Below are 16636 nucleotides of genomic sequence, written 5' to 3'. Positions count from 1 at the left end.
TTCCTGAGCACTAACCATTAAACAGCCTGCACGGATCCTTTTCTCCCCATGGCGTTACTTCCTGCCTCCAGCACGTTCAAGGAACTGCTGTTTACACCCTTGCGCACAGACAGGGTAGAAACCACCCTCAGAATTCAGAGCAATGTCACAGTTGTGCCAGAAAACGTCTATTGAGCTTTGCTGGGTAAAGCAACCTGAAAATAAAATCATCAAAGAACAAACAAATCAATTCGTTATTTACAAAAAAAAAAAAAAAAAAAAAATTAAAAAAACCCCAAAACAAACCAAAACTCAAACTAGCACCTTGCTTTAAATTGCTAAGTTCCTAGAAGGGAGGCTCAAATCACAGCCCCATCACTATAGAAACAATGAAGTTTAGCCCTTATAAAGCAGGCCAAGGTTGTCATCCCTTCTTCCCCCAAACCCATCAGCTCAATAAGGACAGGTCATGAAGTCTTTGAATTAATTCGGTTTCACTGGCTTAGCACTTGCTAATCAATTTGACCACAGCTCCTTAGACTTGTGCATCCATCCCGGTAATTTCGCTGGACAGATTCAGGATGACTTAGCTTCCAAAAATCAAGGTGTTTTCAGGCCAATATGGCCAAAGTAGAATCACAGTCTGGTGAGACTCAATACATTTATCTGCCACTGCACAACACAGGTAAAAAAAAAAAATATCTATTTATCATTTTAAACAAAGTACAATGAACAGAAGAAGTTCATGAAAGCAAGGCATCTGAGAACAGGCACTTGAAAGGATGAAAAAATAAGCTTTTTCTATGAATAGTCTGAATACCAGCTGGGAAGGGGAGAGGCTTTTCATACACATTTTAAAAGAAAAAAACAACCCTGTTTTATGGGGTTTGACCAGGCCACAGCTGACGCTCATCAACCAGAAGTGAAAGGTCAGTCCATCAATGCCCTCTGGAAAGCGCCCTGCCCTGGAGCACACAGAACCAGCCATCCTCAAACGGTCCACGCTCTGGCAGCAGTTCCACACAGTGGCGATAATGGGCCATCTACTGTAAACAAGCCCCGTCTCACCTGCTGCGAAACTGAGCCAAACGCTTCAGAGGAGTCACAGTGCTTGCTCCAAAAAATCCATTTGCAGTCTAACGTGAGGCACAAACACGAGTGCAAACAACAAGTAACAGGGCAGAGCGGGTGGGAGCCGGGCTGATGAGATGCTGCGATGCAGTCAGAGGGAAGGTATGTACACGCTACTCTCCAATGATCCAAGATGAGTATTTCTAGCAGAGATGGAGGAATGGCCACTGTTAGCGATGTATTTTCTGAGCATCACAGAAGTAAGGCTCCGAAGGGACTCAGTAAGGTGAAAGTTGGTGACTGTCTTGCAGGCCTCTTCACATCTACATTGTGCGGGAGCAGGAATGAAAGTTTCCTCATCTTTCACTGGTAAAGCAGAGTTTATCGGTTTTCTTTTTCAGAATTAGCGGACACTGGAGTTTCTGTTAAAATTAAAGAATGAATTTCTTCTTCCTTATTTAACCTGTCATAAGCATTCACAGAATCATCCTTTGCACAGCTCTGAAAAAGAACAACGACATTTTTAACAGTGCTTCTTCACGGCAAGCGTTGCTTTTTCAGCCCAATAGGATAGACCCGTTTCACAATGTATAGCCTGTATTATGGCGAAAAAGCCAAGGTAGCTGGGCCACAGATTGTGCTTATTAGGGCCCGGGTTAGGCCTGGTTCACAGAAGAGTTATCCTCCCTGAAGACAAGGAAGAACTGAAGATTGGCCCTCAAATTAAGAGTGCTTCCAACTAGAGCTAATGGGTGAAGCTCAGGCAGGAGGACGGAGAAGTGAGGATATACACACTTAGTAGAGTTTTCACTGGGACCCTGAGCACGTAGAGAAGACCAAGATAATACTCAGAGGCAAGACCACAGCGTTAGTTGGGGCAGTAACGAAGCACAGGTCAAAGCACAAGAAAGCGTAACAGCTACCGTACTTATGATCCTCATGGCCAAGAGTCCCATCTTAGTCCCATAACGACTGATATATGCTGAAATATGTATCTATAAGGTAGTAAACTAGGAGGCCAGATCCATGCTTTCCACATAGTTCTGGTTTATTATTAGGTGAACTCAGAATACCCCTGTGGGAAAGGGGAATACTGGATTTTGGACTCTGACTCCTTTTGCAATTGGGAGGCCACAGAAGGAGACTTCTTTTCAAGAAGTCAGCAATTCCTGCAACTCCTGTTCAACTGAAAACATCCAATGCACATGCAGCACCAGACACCCAGATAGTCATTATCCTCCACAAAGGTTTCACGGATGGCATCAATTTTAAGATGCCACAGTGAGTCAGAAGGCCCCTTCCATACAAGGACTGTGTTCAGAGAACAACATACACCACCTCAAGTCTAGGTTTGAATTAGGGCTCGTCAGTTCCCTTTGGACTTTTATAAAGGGCTACTGAGTTAGATTTGTTTAGAAATAACAGTTTCCATAATCAGCATTACGTTTATTTCTCCTGAAATAAGGGCCGATAGCAAGTCTTTCATCAACCAAAGCGTGAAGCAGCTCTAGTTAGTTTTGTTCTTTTGCCAATGAGAAGCTAAGTGTCCTGATTTACTTCATAGCTAACTGACTGTGATAAATGTGAAAGTGCTAAAAATATGAACTTCTGGAAGTCAAATATGAATAGCTTTATTCAGCATCACAAATACGAGCAACCAGCAGAGAAAGACGTAAATGTTCAGGAGAAGGAGTTTAATGAAGCTGAAACCAAAACAAAAACCAAAAAAACACCCAATAAAACCCAACACCCAGACAACCTGCACCCAAAAAACCCAACCCCCCAAACCAAACCGAAACACATTTAAGGGACTAGCAGTCTACGAAATAACAGAATAGCGCAATTCTACTAATGTGTCTAGAAAAGTATATGCAATTTAAGGGGGGAAAAAAAATCCCTCTCAGCTTTAGCTAATTGTTTCTGAACAACTCTTACTATTGTAAATGCTTAATCTTCATACGACATACTTACATACAGTTGGTTTTAAGACAGACATATGTATTAGGAAAAAGAAAACTGGAACCCTAAAGATTCCAGTTCAATAGATTCCTTGGCCCAACAGCTTCTTACTAACCTGGGAATCCTCATTCTGCTCTCCAAACATGCGCTTCAGAATTTCTCTAGGGTCCGGAACTGGTGGAAGAATTAATATCTTCAGCCTTCAGAAAATTAAAAAGAAAAGCTTTAGATGAAAGATGTATTAATTTAAAAATCACCATTTCGATGTCATACTTGGGTGCAGTCAAGAAAATCTGTGGAGTCAGCTTTGACATCACTGGCCAGCTTTTGTTCTCTGCAACTGTAGCCCAACTCTCATTTTTACTCCCCAAACCAAAAGGAAACGGGCACGTTCACGCCGACAGATTCTAAATAACATTCACTGTTGACAAAGACAGGAGCAAAAGGAAACTTTTTAAAGAAATCTGGTAAAATATGCTATGTAAGCTTAATTTTGAATTTGGACTTCGTTGCCTAACGGAAGGGGATGCAACAGCTGCGCAACAAGAAGCTGCAAGCTCACAGAAGCAGAGTTACCCAAGTGCGCCCAGAGCGTGTACGTGGTCTATAGACCTAATTCTAGTGACTGAGGCACGATGGTGCTGCCACTTCTGTTATGCAATGCGTGTTACGGATAAAACAGCCGCTACTGAAACATGACACATCACGGACGGTCGCCTGGAAGAGACGTGACTTATAACACGAGTCAAAGATCAATCAGAATTAGTGGGCTGTAAATAAAGGGAGGTCATTATTTACCTTTTCAGATAAACTAGTAGAATTATCGTAGATACTGCTACTATTAATGGAATGGTGATTATTAAAACAAAATAGAATGTAGAGTCCGTCTTCTCACCTGGAAAAGAAAAATTGTAGAAACTTAGGGATGTCTGAGAGGCTTTTTAGCAATAAGGATAACAAATTAATTAATTCTCTAATTTGTTCATAGACAATGTTCTCCAAATACACTAGCACTTTTGTAGGCAAGGACTCATTTTTCAAAGCACTATCCTATAATGTAGATACATTTGGCACAAAAAATGAACACCAGCAAGACTCAGGGCTGAAAAACTGACGGCCCCGGGAAAGGGCAATTGCACCAGCGGTGACCGCAGCAGCGAATACAGTGGTACAGGTAGTAACTGATGGCGCTGCTGAAGGACTAGAGCTCCCTTCCCCTCTTTTCACCTAAAATGACATAGATACATTGGAGGATAGTCTTCAGCTCCTGTTTGCTTAGCAGACAGAAGGTATTAGACGCCTTACAGATGAAGAATAAAGTGCAACAAATCGTAGGCACAACTGTTCTCACCAATACTCTTCTCTTCACTCCAGTCACTGAAGAGCTTGCTGCTGTAACACTCGGGCTTCGGTTTTGCTCTCACTTTGAAGGTGTACTTGCTGTTAGGATCAACGCTAGGAATTGATGTATAATTAATTTCAACCTAGGGCAAAAAGAAAAGGTAATTTGCTTTGTTCAATTACCAGTGTATTCTCAGTCATTTACAAGCCCATTTTCATTATGCAGTTAATGTATTCTGAATGTTTGCATAGAAGATCTTTTTGTGAATACTAAACTTCATAAAAAAGGACATAGTAGCATTTAACCAGCAAAGACTGCCTAAATAGAGATTCCAAAGCTAAGATTTAATCTTATTCGCTGCTACATCTATTGTGCAGCATTTGGCATCAATGATTAAACTCAGATTCGGTGTCTGGAACAGTGCCCTTTTTTTTTTTATCTTTTTGAGAAACATCTGTGATTTACACTGCCTTCCCCTCTCTGTCAGGGCAGCAACGCTGATCCAACTTTGACCACGCAAAAGTCTTCTGTGATGTCTCTACAGAGGCACTCAAACGCACTAGCTGGGATCAAACTCCACTTATTATTGATTCAAAATGCTGGTTTTCTGAGGTATGTTGGTATTATTTGAGTTTGCTAAAATTTGGGGTAGGACAAACAGCTAAATATGCTCCACAGGAGAAGACTGCCACCTTACTTTTAAATTTATCACACTGTTTACCATTCTGATCAAACAGAGAGTCAGTCTGGCTGTGCAGATCCAGGCATGAGTACATCCAGACGCCGAAGTCAGTGCTTCTACAGGTACATTAAAATCAGTCTATCTAAGAGCGCACACCTTTTTCTCCCCTGGCATCCTCAGTCTTTTTATCCCCTTGTTTTTCTGTATAACGTTCTGCGTTCTTGTGTGCACGAGCAACTAATTTTGCTTTACGGTAATCAAGTCCCGTCATTCAAGAACACGGCAATCATCTGACCGAGCGCAGGCCAACACCAGGAAAACCCAGCACCAACAGACCAAAGTCCCGTATCAGGGAGAAGCAAACAGGTACATGCTCCGCAGTATATTTCCGGATAGGTGTTGTTTAGTTTAGTAAGTACTTCTTTACCAGACTGTTCTTACACGTTACTCCTCTGCCGTAACAAATGATGGCAAGGATTCAGAAGACCAGCTACTGCACCAGACCCGTCCACATGCAGCAGATGTAATTTTTCATTTTTAAACAGCAAATATTTGACTTACTGTGAATAGCAACATAAATTATAAAAGATACATAGTAAAAAAATAAATCGGTTAACTGTAAGTAATGAAAAGTTACTTTAATTATCTGAGCAGTGTCCAAATCACCATTATGATATTCAACTTCATAAAATAAACAATTTTCTGGGAAGGTGTCTGATTCACTCCATTCTACGTATATTCCATCATTAATCTTTGACAGTGTAAGTCGTCTTGGCGTAGCAGGTCTTACTGAAATGCAAAACAGAAGAATTAGTTACAAATTGTATTTCACTGGTTACAGAAGTAGTTAGAAGTCCTGTATTGCATAACTTTACACTTACACTAGTTTAGGAACAGAAAGAGGAAAAAGCACCAAAACGTTAAGAAAGAATAAAACCAACAAAAGAATAAGAGTAAAATTGAGCGGAAAATAAATAAATAAAAAACCCAAACAAACAAAACCCAAACATCAAACATCCACCCCTCAAAAACACAGCCTGTCTATATAATTCCTAAATCAAAGATCAAGAGAAGAAGAGAGCATCGAATCGTGTTGTCTCACCCACAACTCATCAGTTGCAAGCTTCTCAAACACAGTGATACACTAGCAAACTTCTTTCTTTATATTTTTTGTAAGATGGTGTCAAACTTACCAAGGGTGGTAGGATTTTTACTTGCACACACAGGCCTAATGTCTTCAGAATCATCTCTAATCAAAATACTTATAGCTGGGTAAGTATTGGTGACCTTGGGGAAGCTAAGATTGAAAACGCATCTTCCATGGTCCGTAGAATAGTTGTTGCACTTCTTAGGGTTTTTCAAACCATCAAACCTATAGGGATTAAATATATTTTTTTAAACTACAAAAGAATAGGACAGCAAGAGGCAAGCTTGTTTTGAAACCTGTGCTACGAATTCTAAAGAGTAATCTTGCATTAAAGCTGTGCTATAGCACATACAGAAGTTAAGCTAAGCAAAGTAAGAACCTTCTCATTATCTCAAGCTTTAGAAAGAATATTATTTTTGTAAAGAGTGCCAAGTAGCAGAATAAGAGGCAGGTTTGCTTTATACCCAGGCATCAAAGACAACAGCTGCTTTCAGCTTTGGTTCACATTTTCCATACAGGAAAACAATTTCAAGGAAAAAAAAAAAAAAAGTATTTAGAAATTAAACTAATTTGTATCACTTCCTGTCAGCAAATTTTCACTTCTGTGCTAGAACGAGCGGACCTGTCTCCTTCAGTGACGCCTCGGGCACCGCAGCTCTCGCTCCAGACGGTCCAGTTTCACCTACTGCCTGTGGCTGCTTTGCAAAATGTCAGTGCTCACTTCCAATAACAGAGAAGCTACGACAGCCTTCTTCCTTGCTTCTCTATGCTCCCCAAGTTCCAATGAGAATATGCCACCAGCTTTTCCTCCACAAAAGATTGGGAAATAGATTTTTATTTATTTTTTTTTTTAAATGATATGGAGCAAATCAGAGCTTTGTTTAGGAGCATAGTAAGAGCGGCACTCCCCTACTTCACACCGCCCTGGACAGGGGCTGCAGAAGACAAAACCATCTCTCCCATTTTCACGCCCAAACCCCCTTTTTACCCCCCTCTTCTCCCCTCCCCGCCCCGGGCTGAAGAAGACGGGGGCATTCAGAGTGACACCATGCACCGACCCGCTCTCGTGCGCCCATGGTTCAGCAATTAATTACTGGGCGCTGACGGGATGCATTTGTTCTAACCTAACATATTCACGTTCGCTTTGGATGAAGAGAGAGGTTTTTGGAGGAAAATATCAATGAAGAATGTAAAAAAGAACCATCATTTTTCAGGTAATTGCTCGCTCATTTCTGAAAAACAAAAACAAAACAAAAACTCCACCTCACCTGCACTATGGAAAATGTATCTTTCAGCCCAAAAATCAAGTGTTTCCTTAGTTTTCAGCTTTAAAACTAAAAAAAACCCCAGCAGTCTCTTTCTTTCTAAGCAGCAGGAATGAAAACACTTTGCTGTCACCACAGATACATCTTTCAATAAAATTAAGGGGTAAATTGAAAATATATAGCTCTAATCTAAAGCATTATTCCACTAAGTATCCGTACACCCAGAAACTCAGACCCCCACCATCTCATTGTTATCGTTCTTGTAATAAAGAAAAAAATTTATTTGAGTAGCAATTTAGAGACAGAACAGTCCTCCCTGCATTTAACTAAGGCAGCAAGTTTTCTGCTGTTTGCTGCCCAAATGCCTTAAATCAAACAGCCTGCGAGACTGCCACTGGAGAGGAAGAGGAAAACATTTATTTAGTCAGTTCAGATAAGACAGAAAGCCGATTTAAAACTACAACAAGGGGCTTTCAGAGAGAAAACTTCACTATTTCTACAGAAGCTAATGCAATCGGGCATTTCACAAGCCCCATCAACACGCAGAGCCGTGCGGAGATCAGCGTGCGCAGAAGACCTTGCTGCCAAGTTTTTGCTCACACCACAAGTTTGTTCCTTTGGAACAAGAGTCTATTTATGGCAGTCAGCTGGCAAGCAGGGATGATGACAAAAAGATGTTCTCCGTAACTTTCAAGGTGAATCAGTTATTTATTACGTTGAAGACACAAACAGAACTACTGCTAAACGTTATTAATGCTTTCATACCATTTCACAATGATTTAAGAGCTGACACATAACATTAATGAGTGATTCCAACTTAAGCAGCCCATGTTTGTTGAGCTCCAAAGAAAGCAATTAATATATTGGTCTAGCTCAGTTCTTAATTCTTCCTTCTTTGAATCCACAATTAGAAAAAAATTAGAAAGCAATAGCAGCTGTTTTAAAATGGGCTACAGAAGCAGCCAAGCTTCACATAGCGGTTCTATCAACTTCCCAAAAAAAGACTCAGCAGCAGCAACCTCTTGACCCTTCAGCAGCGAAGTTCTCTGCTGGACAGGACCCAGCGCTAACTTGTACACAATGCCCCGAGACATTCAAAGCAGCAGAAAGCAAACAAGTAAGATGTGTCACGTAAAACTAAAGATTAGAGCTAAAGCACTTCAGAGTTGGGAATAAAAAGTTCTTACGAACCAGTAGAACAACGTGTAATTGGTATCGCTGCTTGCATTCTCCCCAGGACGCCACGAACAATCCATGTACTCCAAATTGTGCCAAACACAGCTCAAACCAACAGCAGCAGTACCTGGAATACCTGCAAGGCAAGTTGGAAAGGTCTCTTCAGATTTATTTCGCCAGCAAAGTATTCTCCCCAAATTCCTGATGCAAAACATCCCTTTTTAACGTAACTGAAACAGTCTGGAAGGCAAAGGTGGGCCACCTCAGCCTGTCTCAGCACAGCAAACAATGAATTCCAGTTGTTTATCGCTTGCAGCGGCTGAAATCCCAGAGTAACTTCTAAATGCAAGCCAATCCCAACAGTGAATCTCAAGTTTCCACCACCTCAGAATTACTACTTAGAGTTACCTGATGCTAAGGACCAGGTGTTGAGTCAGGAAAATATCTTGTTCTTCTAAACTACCGATACTTTAAATAGGATTTGAAGTAACTAGCAATTACATGCGTAGCACTTAGCTTTGTTATAATTATTACAGCCATCAACATTAAAAATAGTCAGCATTTTTTTATCTTCTGCAGATACAATATTAGTTTCTCAATGTTCTGATTATGGAAATACCTGTAGATCTTAAATATGGACAAAAGCAACGCTGGTTGAATTTTTAATTGAGACTCTTATACCCCTAGACATTCAACTTCTTCAACATACCAAAAACCCAAATTACAGAACGTAATGAGTTCTGTAAATGAGTACGTAGTACTCATAGTTCTGGAAATGAGTACATAGCCATTGTGAATAGAGACGTCAATGTATCTCCCAGGTAGAGCTATTACGGAATAAAGCCTTTCATATTCAATCTTGCATTTTTGTACGGTACAAGTTCTTCATACTGTATTATCATATTACAGCATATTAGATATTTTTTCCTTGTAACAAGCAGCAACATCTCCACAAACTAAAAATAAAATGCATGTTAATTTTACCAACAGTCCAGACTTTTTATTGATAGCAAACCCCAAACTACCTTCTCCTTCCGAGCTTGCATTCTCCCTGAAGTAGCAACTGTCTAAGAGTACAGGAAAATGAAACCACTTTTCCTATTTCAGGAAGCATTTAAAAATATTTCACCTGCAAGCAGACTTTTAAAAGACCCAGCCTGTTTAGTACATGCTGTCCTAATGACCTCCTTCCCCGATTTTCCAGAATACCCTTTTGACAGACACGCAGACAAGCCTGATAAGGTCTCAGATCCTCCCCTCCACAGGCTGTTTTCATCCGCATCAAGTCACACTACTGGGTTAGACAGACTTTTACTATACAAGGGAAGAGGCCCTATTTCCTTGCTGTACCTGCTAGCTCCCAGCACAACACATTATTCCTTAAAGTCTGCTTCCTAATAATTTTGCTATGGACCCCTTATTTCTGGATGTCAAGAAACAAAAAATATTTTTTCCTCTATTCATTTTGCTACGCGCAGCTTTGCAGGCCCCACTCACCTCTTCTGAAAAGGAGAGCGCCCTACTATAATTATTTAATTAAGTCACTTACTTATTCAACAAATCGTTAAATATGCTAGATTCATCCCTCTCAATTTACAAATGTAGGTTTGTTGTTTTTTTTTTTATGGACCTGTGCTCACATGGAAAAATCATACAAAATAAACTGACTTAGACATCAGTCGTGAAGTCAGCAGGCCTAATACAACCCAAGTTATCTCTTCTCTCACCGCCACAGCGCGGCAGGGACAAGAAGAATAACAGGAATCACTTTGGTGCCTTGGAAGAGCACTTAAATTTTACAAGCTTGCCCATAAGGTTTTAAGCGTCAACAGACTCCAGTCATGTTTAAATGTAGTACAATCGTTCTGCTTAAACTCCATCCATTGAACTAGCCGTTGCCTCTGGTATCTCTCCGTATTTCTCTACGATATACGCACATGACGTTTTGTTAGAGCAGGACAGAAAGCAAGGCTGTGTCCCCTCAGGCCGGAGGGAGATGTGCCGGGTCCGGCGGCTCCGCGCGCTCTCGTTACCTGTTGGCAGAAGGGAGGTCTCCACCCATCGGCTGGGCGCGCTGCCGTTGCCATGCCTGCATTCGCTTCTCACTTTGAAACGCATTTCCTCATTCAAGAACGTATCCGTCACACGGAAGCGACTCTTACTCCATTCCTGGGTTTAGACGGAGGGGAAATATAACCAGAACATTTGGCATACCGTACCAAACACGTGGGAATTACTATTAATGCAAGAATACATTAGAGTCCCTAAAAAATACTGCGGCTCAAAGCCAAACAAAATGAGCATCTGGCAACACGGGAAGCCTCAGCATGGCTTCGCTTTTCTTTTTCCTCACCAGGCACACTCAGAACTCACCAAAGAAAATCCGCTTCTACTCCAGTGACCCGCAGACATGAGCAATGGCCATACAGAGATCAAGGAACAACTACAACATGGGGGAGAATGTTCCTACGGTAAGTCTTCAGCTATATAAACAGGAGTTTACAGATCTAATCCTCATCTTCCTCTGTGTTTGCACACAAGCGTGTGACAAACAGAAGAAAGAATGTTTGAAGGCGTAACCACAAAGCAATGAGAAGAGTTTGCATGGATTTAAAGGATTTAAAGAATTTAAAGAGCAAAGGTAAAACAAACAAACAAACAACCCAAAACAAATCCACCACAAAATCCGCATCAGGCCTGAGCAGCCCGTGAGCTCCCATTTTCAGAAGAGAGGTTGTGTTTGCGTGAGAAAAAAGCTTTTCTCACATGCTTTCTTGAGCATCTTTTATTGGGCTAGGGGGGTGCCTTTTACTTAACTGGAAACAGAACAAAAAAAAAAATAATGAAAGAAATCTTTGTTATGACCAAAGAATGGCATAACCACTCACGTATAAAAAATAATAATAAATATTAGCACTAATGAGAGGGCAAGGAAATCAAACCGCAATGAACAGACTAGGTGCTACAGCTGTAGTGCAAAAAGATGCGGCAAGATGCTACGCAGTCTGGTCCGTCCTGTTGCTGTTCCACTGCCGCTGACCTTCACATCGGTGACATCCTTCCACAAACTCATTCAGCTCGTTAACCACACAGACTTTCAACTTATTAATTTGTTAATGAACCCATCAGAAGAGGTAAATAGGTTTCTGCCGAGTTAGCAACTTTGACCTGCTCATCTAAAGGCCTGACGAAGATCATTAGAGAAGGGGGTGTCAAAAATGAAACATCACCCTTTTAGCAGCGTTAAGCCACTAGATCAGCTCAGCTGTTTGTAAACTGCAGCCTTACCTCAAGTCCAGGATATCCCGGAGCTGCCAGAAAGACCACGGCAGCCACTGTGAGGAGGCCGTTGAAAACATCAGGACATAAAACTAATGGGGCTCAACAGCAAAAGTCTGCTTCGAGAGGCATCGGATCAGTTGTGACCATACCCAAAATGGCAGTGCTGCCGAGCCCACAGCTGGTGTGTTTTCACGGCTTCAAATTCTGACAGTTTGGAATTATGGACTGATAGCATATTATCTTCCTGGCAATAAACTGTAAAAACGTTTGTCCTGCAGTCCCCTTCGGTGCCACGGCGGCACCGCGCTCAGTCCTGACCAAAGAGCAAGCGACACTGGGCTGCAAACCATCCGACACGAGAATAAAAACAAAAGTCCGAAACAAAGAAGTTTTACAATTTCTGTTCCGGGGAACAAATGCATTCCACGTTGTTTTCACACCACACCACACACACCCTCCCCAAATAACTGTAAGCGCAGGGACAGGATACATGTGGGAATATGTTAAGACCTGGCATCACCTCCAACAGACGCTATGCTGTCAAATCAGAGCTACACCCAGGCCAACCTGCACGCTGCTTTCCTGAATGGAGTTCAAAGTGAAAGCGATCAGCCTTTCCAAATTCCCATTGAAGTCTCAGGGATGCAGACTGCCCCGTATGTATCTTATTTTTTTCTAGAAAGCTGCATAAGCAAAGACTGAAACAAGACTTTTCCACATGGTTATTATTATGGTACTTCTGTGTTATCGGCAGCAGCTCCATTATCAGAGAGCGACAGACAGATTTTTCTGATCTGAAGATCCCACACGCTGGTATGACTCATTTTGGAGGTTTTGATCCCATGACAAGAATCAAAGGCTATACTAAAACAGTATTTTTGTATGTTTCTATACGTATATACACACAGACAGTTTTATCGCAATAAGACATTTACTGGGGCACAGCAGAGTTTGAAGAGGTGATGCACTCACTCTTTTGTCCTGAGGGACCTCATCAATCACGATGTCGCTGGAATACTCCAGGTCACAGCTACCGCTGACGTTCTCTGGGGGGTTCCACGTCCAGTTCAGGGTGCAGATTTGGATGAACGAGTAGTCTAGGTTGGATGGAGGTGGAAGAACTTTTGCCCCTAAAAGAAAGAAGTTATCAGTGTAACAACCCTGTTGGTCCACATTTCACCGTTAGCAGAACTGACAGATTTTTAACTCTCCAACAGAAAAGAACACAAATGACTCCTCAACTTCATCAGCTCGCATGTGCCATATCAGATAAGGTACTGCCCACTAAATTGTGTCTATTATTCCTGTTATCTTAGTCCATCAATCATTTAAATAATTATAAGGAATGCACACACACAAAAAAATCATTGAAAAGTGATTTTTAAGAAATCACAGCTTGCAACAACGTAGTGGCTGTGGTAATGAAACTTACGCTCGTGGAGGGAAGACAAGCCTCATTTTTCAGGTCTTTTCTGCTGCAAGTTTGCATCACACATGCCAAATCTTTAGCAAAAACAGTATACACATTTTGTGGAGCAACTAATATTTTATTCTACCCAAAAAATATCCATCAGTGCAGTTTCAGAGAGAAAACTTTAAAGAGCCACGCGATTACATGTTGCAAGCAACAGCTGCATGTCAGAACCACAATTTAGCCCAATCTCAGCCAAACCGAGAGTGCTAAAAAGCAACAAAAGAAACCACAATGCTTTTTCAATTACTCACCTATTAAACTTTTAATGCTATGCTCCAGCACAGCGAGCAAAAACCAGTCCGGGACAAATAGTAATTTGCTGCTGGCGCAATTCAGCCGTACGTTTTTTCACCTCCCCAAAAGCAAGATAGAAGCCGAGGAAGGGCCATGACTCAGACGGTTGCTGGGATAAATCCATTTGTGCGTTGACGCTTCCTTACTCTTGTGCACTGAGTCACAGCCTCTTCCATGCCCAGTGACACAGCTTGAAGGTCGTATTAGAAAACAAAGAAGGGAAATACGGCAGAAACCAGAAAAATGCCAGGAAAAATGAAAGTATGCGGCAAGACTCCAATTCTAGAAAAAAATTACCAACTGGTAATTCCCTAAGAAAATGAATTTTGTTTTTTTTAAAGGGCTGCTCCAGTGTGTACTAGTAGAAGACGCGACTGTTTCTCAAGGGTATCTACAGGTATTGTCACTGAGGCACCGCCACCTATTTGGCCGTGGAAAGGAAGTGCCCTTCTTACACAGTAGTTTCACAAGCGCTTCAGAGCGACATCAACCAGCGCTGCAGGTCTTGCTCGTCCCAGGAGACCGGGCTCGAGCCGCCCCAAGATCTGGGGAAGCGCAGAGGGAAAGGGCAGAATAATCCCACCCCTTTTCCCATCCAGGTCACGGTGAGGCCCCGGTTCCTTCTGCCAGCACAAGGAAGAGGGCAGATGGAAAGGCACACCAGCTTATTTCCGCAAGAATTCTGCTCAAAGCATCCGTGACACCATCATCTTGCAGTTCCCGAGGGACAGAGCTGCCAAAGCTTGAAGAAAATTCATCGAACTCCATCAGACCTTTGCACAGTTAAAGGACAGGCAGTGGTAGATATCAGGCATTGTTACCATTGGCGTGTATGTGCGCGTAACATATGCTCACAGAGAAAATGTGAATAATTACTAGGATTTACATTTGTAGTTTGAATATGCTCAGCTTTTTTGAATATTTGAAACTTCTGGAATTTTTATTTGCTTGTTCAGTTTCACAGCTGACCTCAGAGGCAGGCAAGAGAAATTTTTGTTCTTATAAAAATACAGTCTCCTCTGAGAAAACTGAACCTAGCCAGAACACCTTTGCCTCTTACCTGTTCCACTAACAAAACCTTATAACGGGTTTTGGGAACAGCATTGGGGCCTTAAGTTTGTGAATACCGAGTCCCTTAGATCACAAAAAAGAAGTAATTTATTTTAACAAGACTACACAGCTCCAAGCATTCTGTCTTTTCCCAATTAAACTTTTTATTACCTACAAAAGCGACAAACCATTAAAAAAATTCCAGTGTCATCCCTGGCTGCCGCTCTGAAGTTCTACACATTTCTTTTTCATAAGCTCAATTAGAAGTAATTGCGCTTAAGCTTACAGATTTCTAACTGCACGAAGTAAGAAGTGGGGATATTGAAGGTTTATCAATAAATTGACGAATTGTATTAGCATAAAAAGTGGAAAACCTAGTAGGTTTTAGACTGATCTATACAATTCTGAAGCTTGTGCTTTAATGTTAGATTCAGCTAAAGATTTTGCTTTTATTCATAGGCTTGGCCAGTCTCATAGTTTTGATGTGTAAAATAGACAGACAGTCTAATACTTTTGTTGTTAAAATCTCATCGCTACTGAAATTTAGCAGAACAACTCAAAGACCAACTATGAAGCACAGGCAAGACAGTATTTCTCGCTTACAAGACCAAACCACGGGGATGCGTCCGAGGAAGCCAAGCGCAGCGGTGCCGAGCCGAGGCCATCCTGCCCAGAAAACGCTGGATTTCTAAACGCCGTAACGCGGAAACACCAACAAATGCCTCGCGTCAAGCATCACAAAAGCGTTACACCATAAAAAACTGTTGTGTTTCGCCCTACTGTATTTTCTTAAGGTCGGTTTCACAGTTAGAAAACGTACTGTAGCCCGTTGAAAAATAACAATCCTCTAACATTTGCAGCTGTATTTTTGCAAAGACAGAACTAACACAGCTTCCAGCCCCGGTTCTTACGAAACACGCCGGCGCACGGGCAGCTTTCCTGCCATAAACGTTCGCGCTCCTGTCCCGGTCTGAGGTAAAACAGAACTCCCAACAGCGGGGAACGGAAAGGCGAAGGCGACGGAAGGGGCTCACGGGGAGCCGCGCCCGCTCCGGGGGACCCCCGGCTTCTCCTGCGGCGCCGGGGGCACGGGCGGTCCCGGGAGCCGCTGAAACGCTTTCCGCGGCCCTGCCGAACGCTGCCTTTCGGGGAGGGAAAAGCAGATTTTATTTCAGGCGCTCGCCGTCCGGTGGGAAGCCGGGCTCCCGCACGCAGCTGACGCCCTTCGGCCCGTTTCTACCGCAAAACGAAAGCGTTTCGCTGAGATTCGCGGCCGAACGCGCCCGCCGCCCGCCCCGTCCTGGGGAGGCCCCCGCGGCCCGTCCCGCTCCTACCTGCCGCCCTCCCCGCGGCGACCACCAGCCAGCAGACAGCCAGGAGGAGCCGGCGGGCCGGCGGCGCTGCTGGCGGACCCATGTCTCCCTCCGGCCGTCCCGGCGCGGCTCCCGGCTCCCACTTCCCGCGGCGGGGGCCGGGCCAGACGGGAAGAGCCCCGGCCGCGGCCCGCCCAGGTAGCGCCGGCTCGGCGGGGAGCGGCGGCGGTGCCGCCCCTCTACCTGGTCGGCGCCGCCCCGGGGCCGGCCTCCCGACCCCCGCTCCCTCCTCACCCCGCGTCACCCCGGGCCTCACCCGCTCCCCGCCCGCCCGTCTCTGCTGGCCGCCGCCCGCACCGCCCTGCAGAGAGGCTTCTCTCCCCCCCGCGCCGCCCCAGCGCTCCCGCAGGAGCAGACCGGCCGCTGCCCGCGCCCCTCGCCCGGGACCGCCCGGTGACCTCCCGCCATCCCCGCAGGGCACGGCCAGCAGCTCCGAGACGTCTCCCCCGGGGGATTAGACTCGCCTCCCCGTCGCAGCCGGACCCACGCTCAGCTCCCACCACTGCTGAGACGTGCCTGAGACACTCATGTCCTCTCACCAG

The 16636-nt window shown here is 43.6% G+C and overlaps 1 protein-coding gene across 1 annotated transcript; it reads right to left on the bottom strand.

The window, feature by feature from the left end:
• Positions 1 to 242: 242 nt before the first annotated feature.
• Positions 243 to 16328, bottom strand: IL13RA1 (interleukin 13 receptor subunit alpha 1). The gene is made up of 10 exons (XM_063346535.1): positions 16056 to 16328; positions 12876 to 13033; positions 10655 to 10790; positions 8637 to 8757; positions 6227 to 6405; positions 5671 to 5822; positions 4361 to 4493; positions 3808 to 3904; positions 3125 to 3209; positions 243 to 1551 (listed from the first exon to the last, which is right to left on the bottom strand). Exons 1-10 carry the CDS (start codon positions 16135 to 16137, stop codon positions 1432 to 1434), a joined length of 1263 nt encoding a protein of 420 aa, XP_063202605.1. The 5' UTR covers positions 16138 to 16328; the 3' UTR covers positions 243 to 1431.
• Between the last annotated feature and the right edge of the window lie 308 nt (positions 16329 to 16636).

This window comes from Chroicocephalus ridibundus, chromosome 9, assembly GCF_963924245.1.
Source record: "Chroicocephalus ridibundus chromosome 9, bChrRid1.1, whole genome shotgun sequence".
Classification (NCBI taxonomy): domain Eukaryota; kingdom Metazoa; phylum Chordata; class Aves; order Charadriiformes; family Laridae; genus Chroicocephalus; species Chroicocephalus ridibundus.
This window is presented reverse-complemented; position numbering and strand designations above follow the sequence as displayed.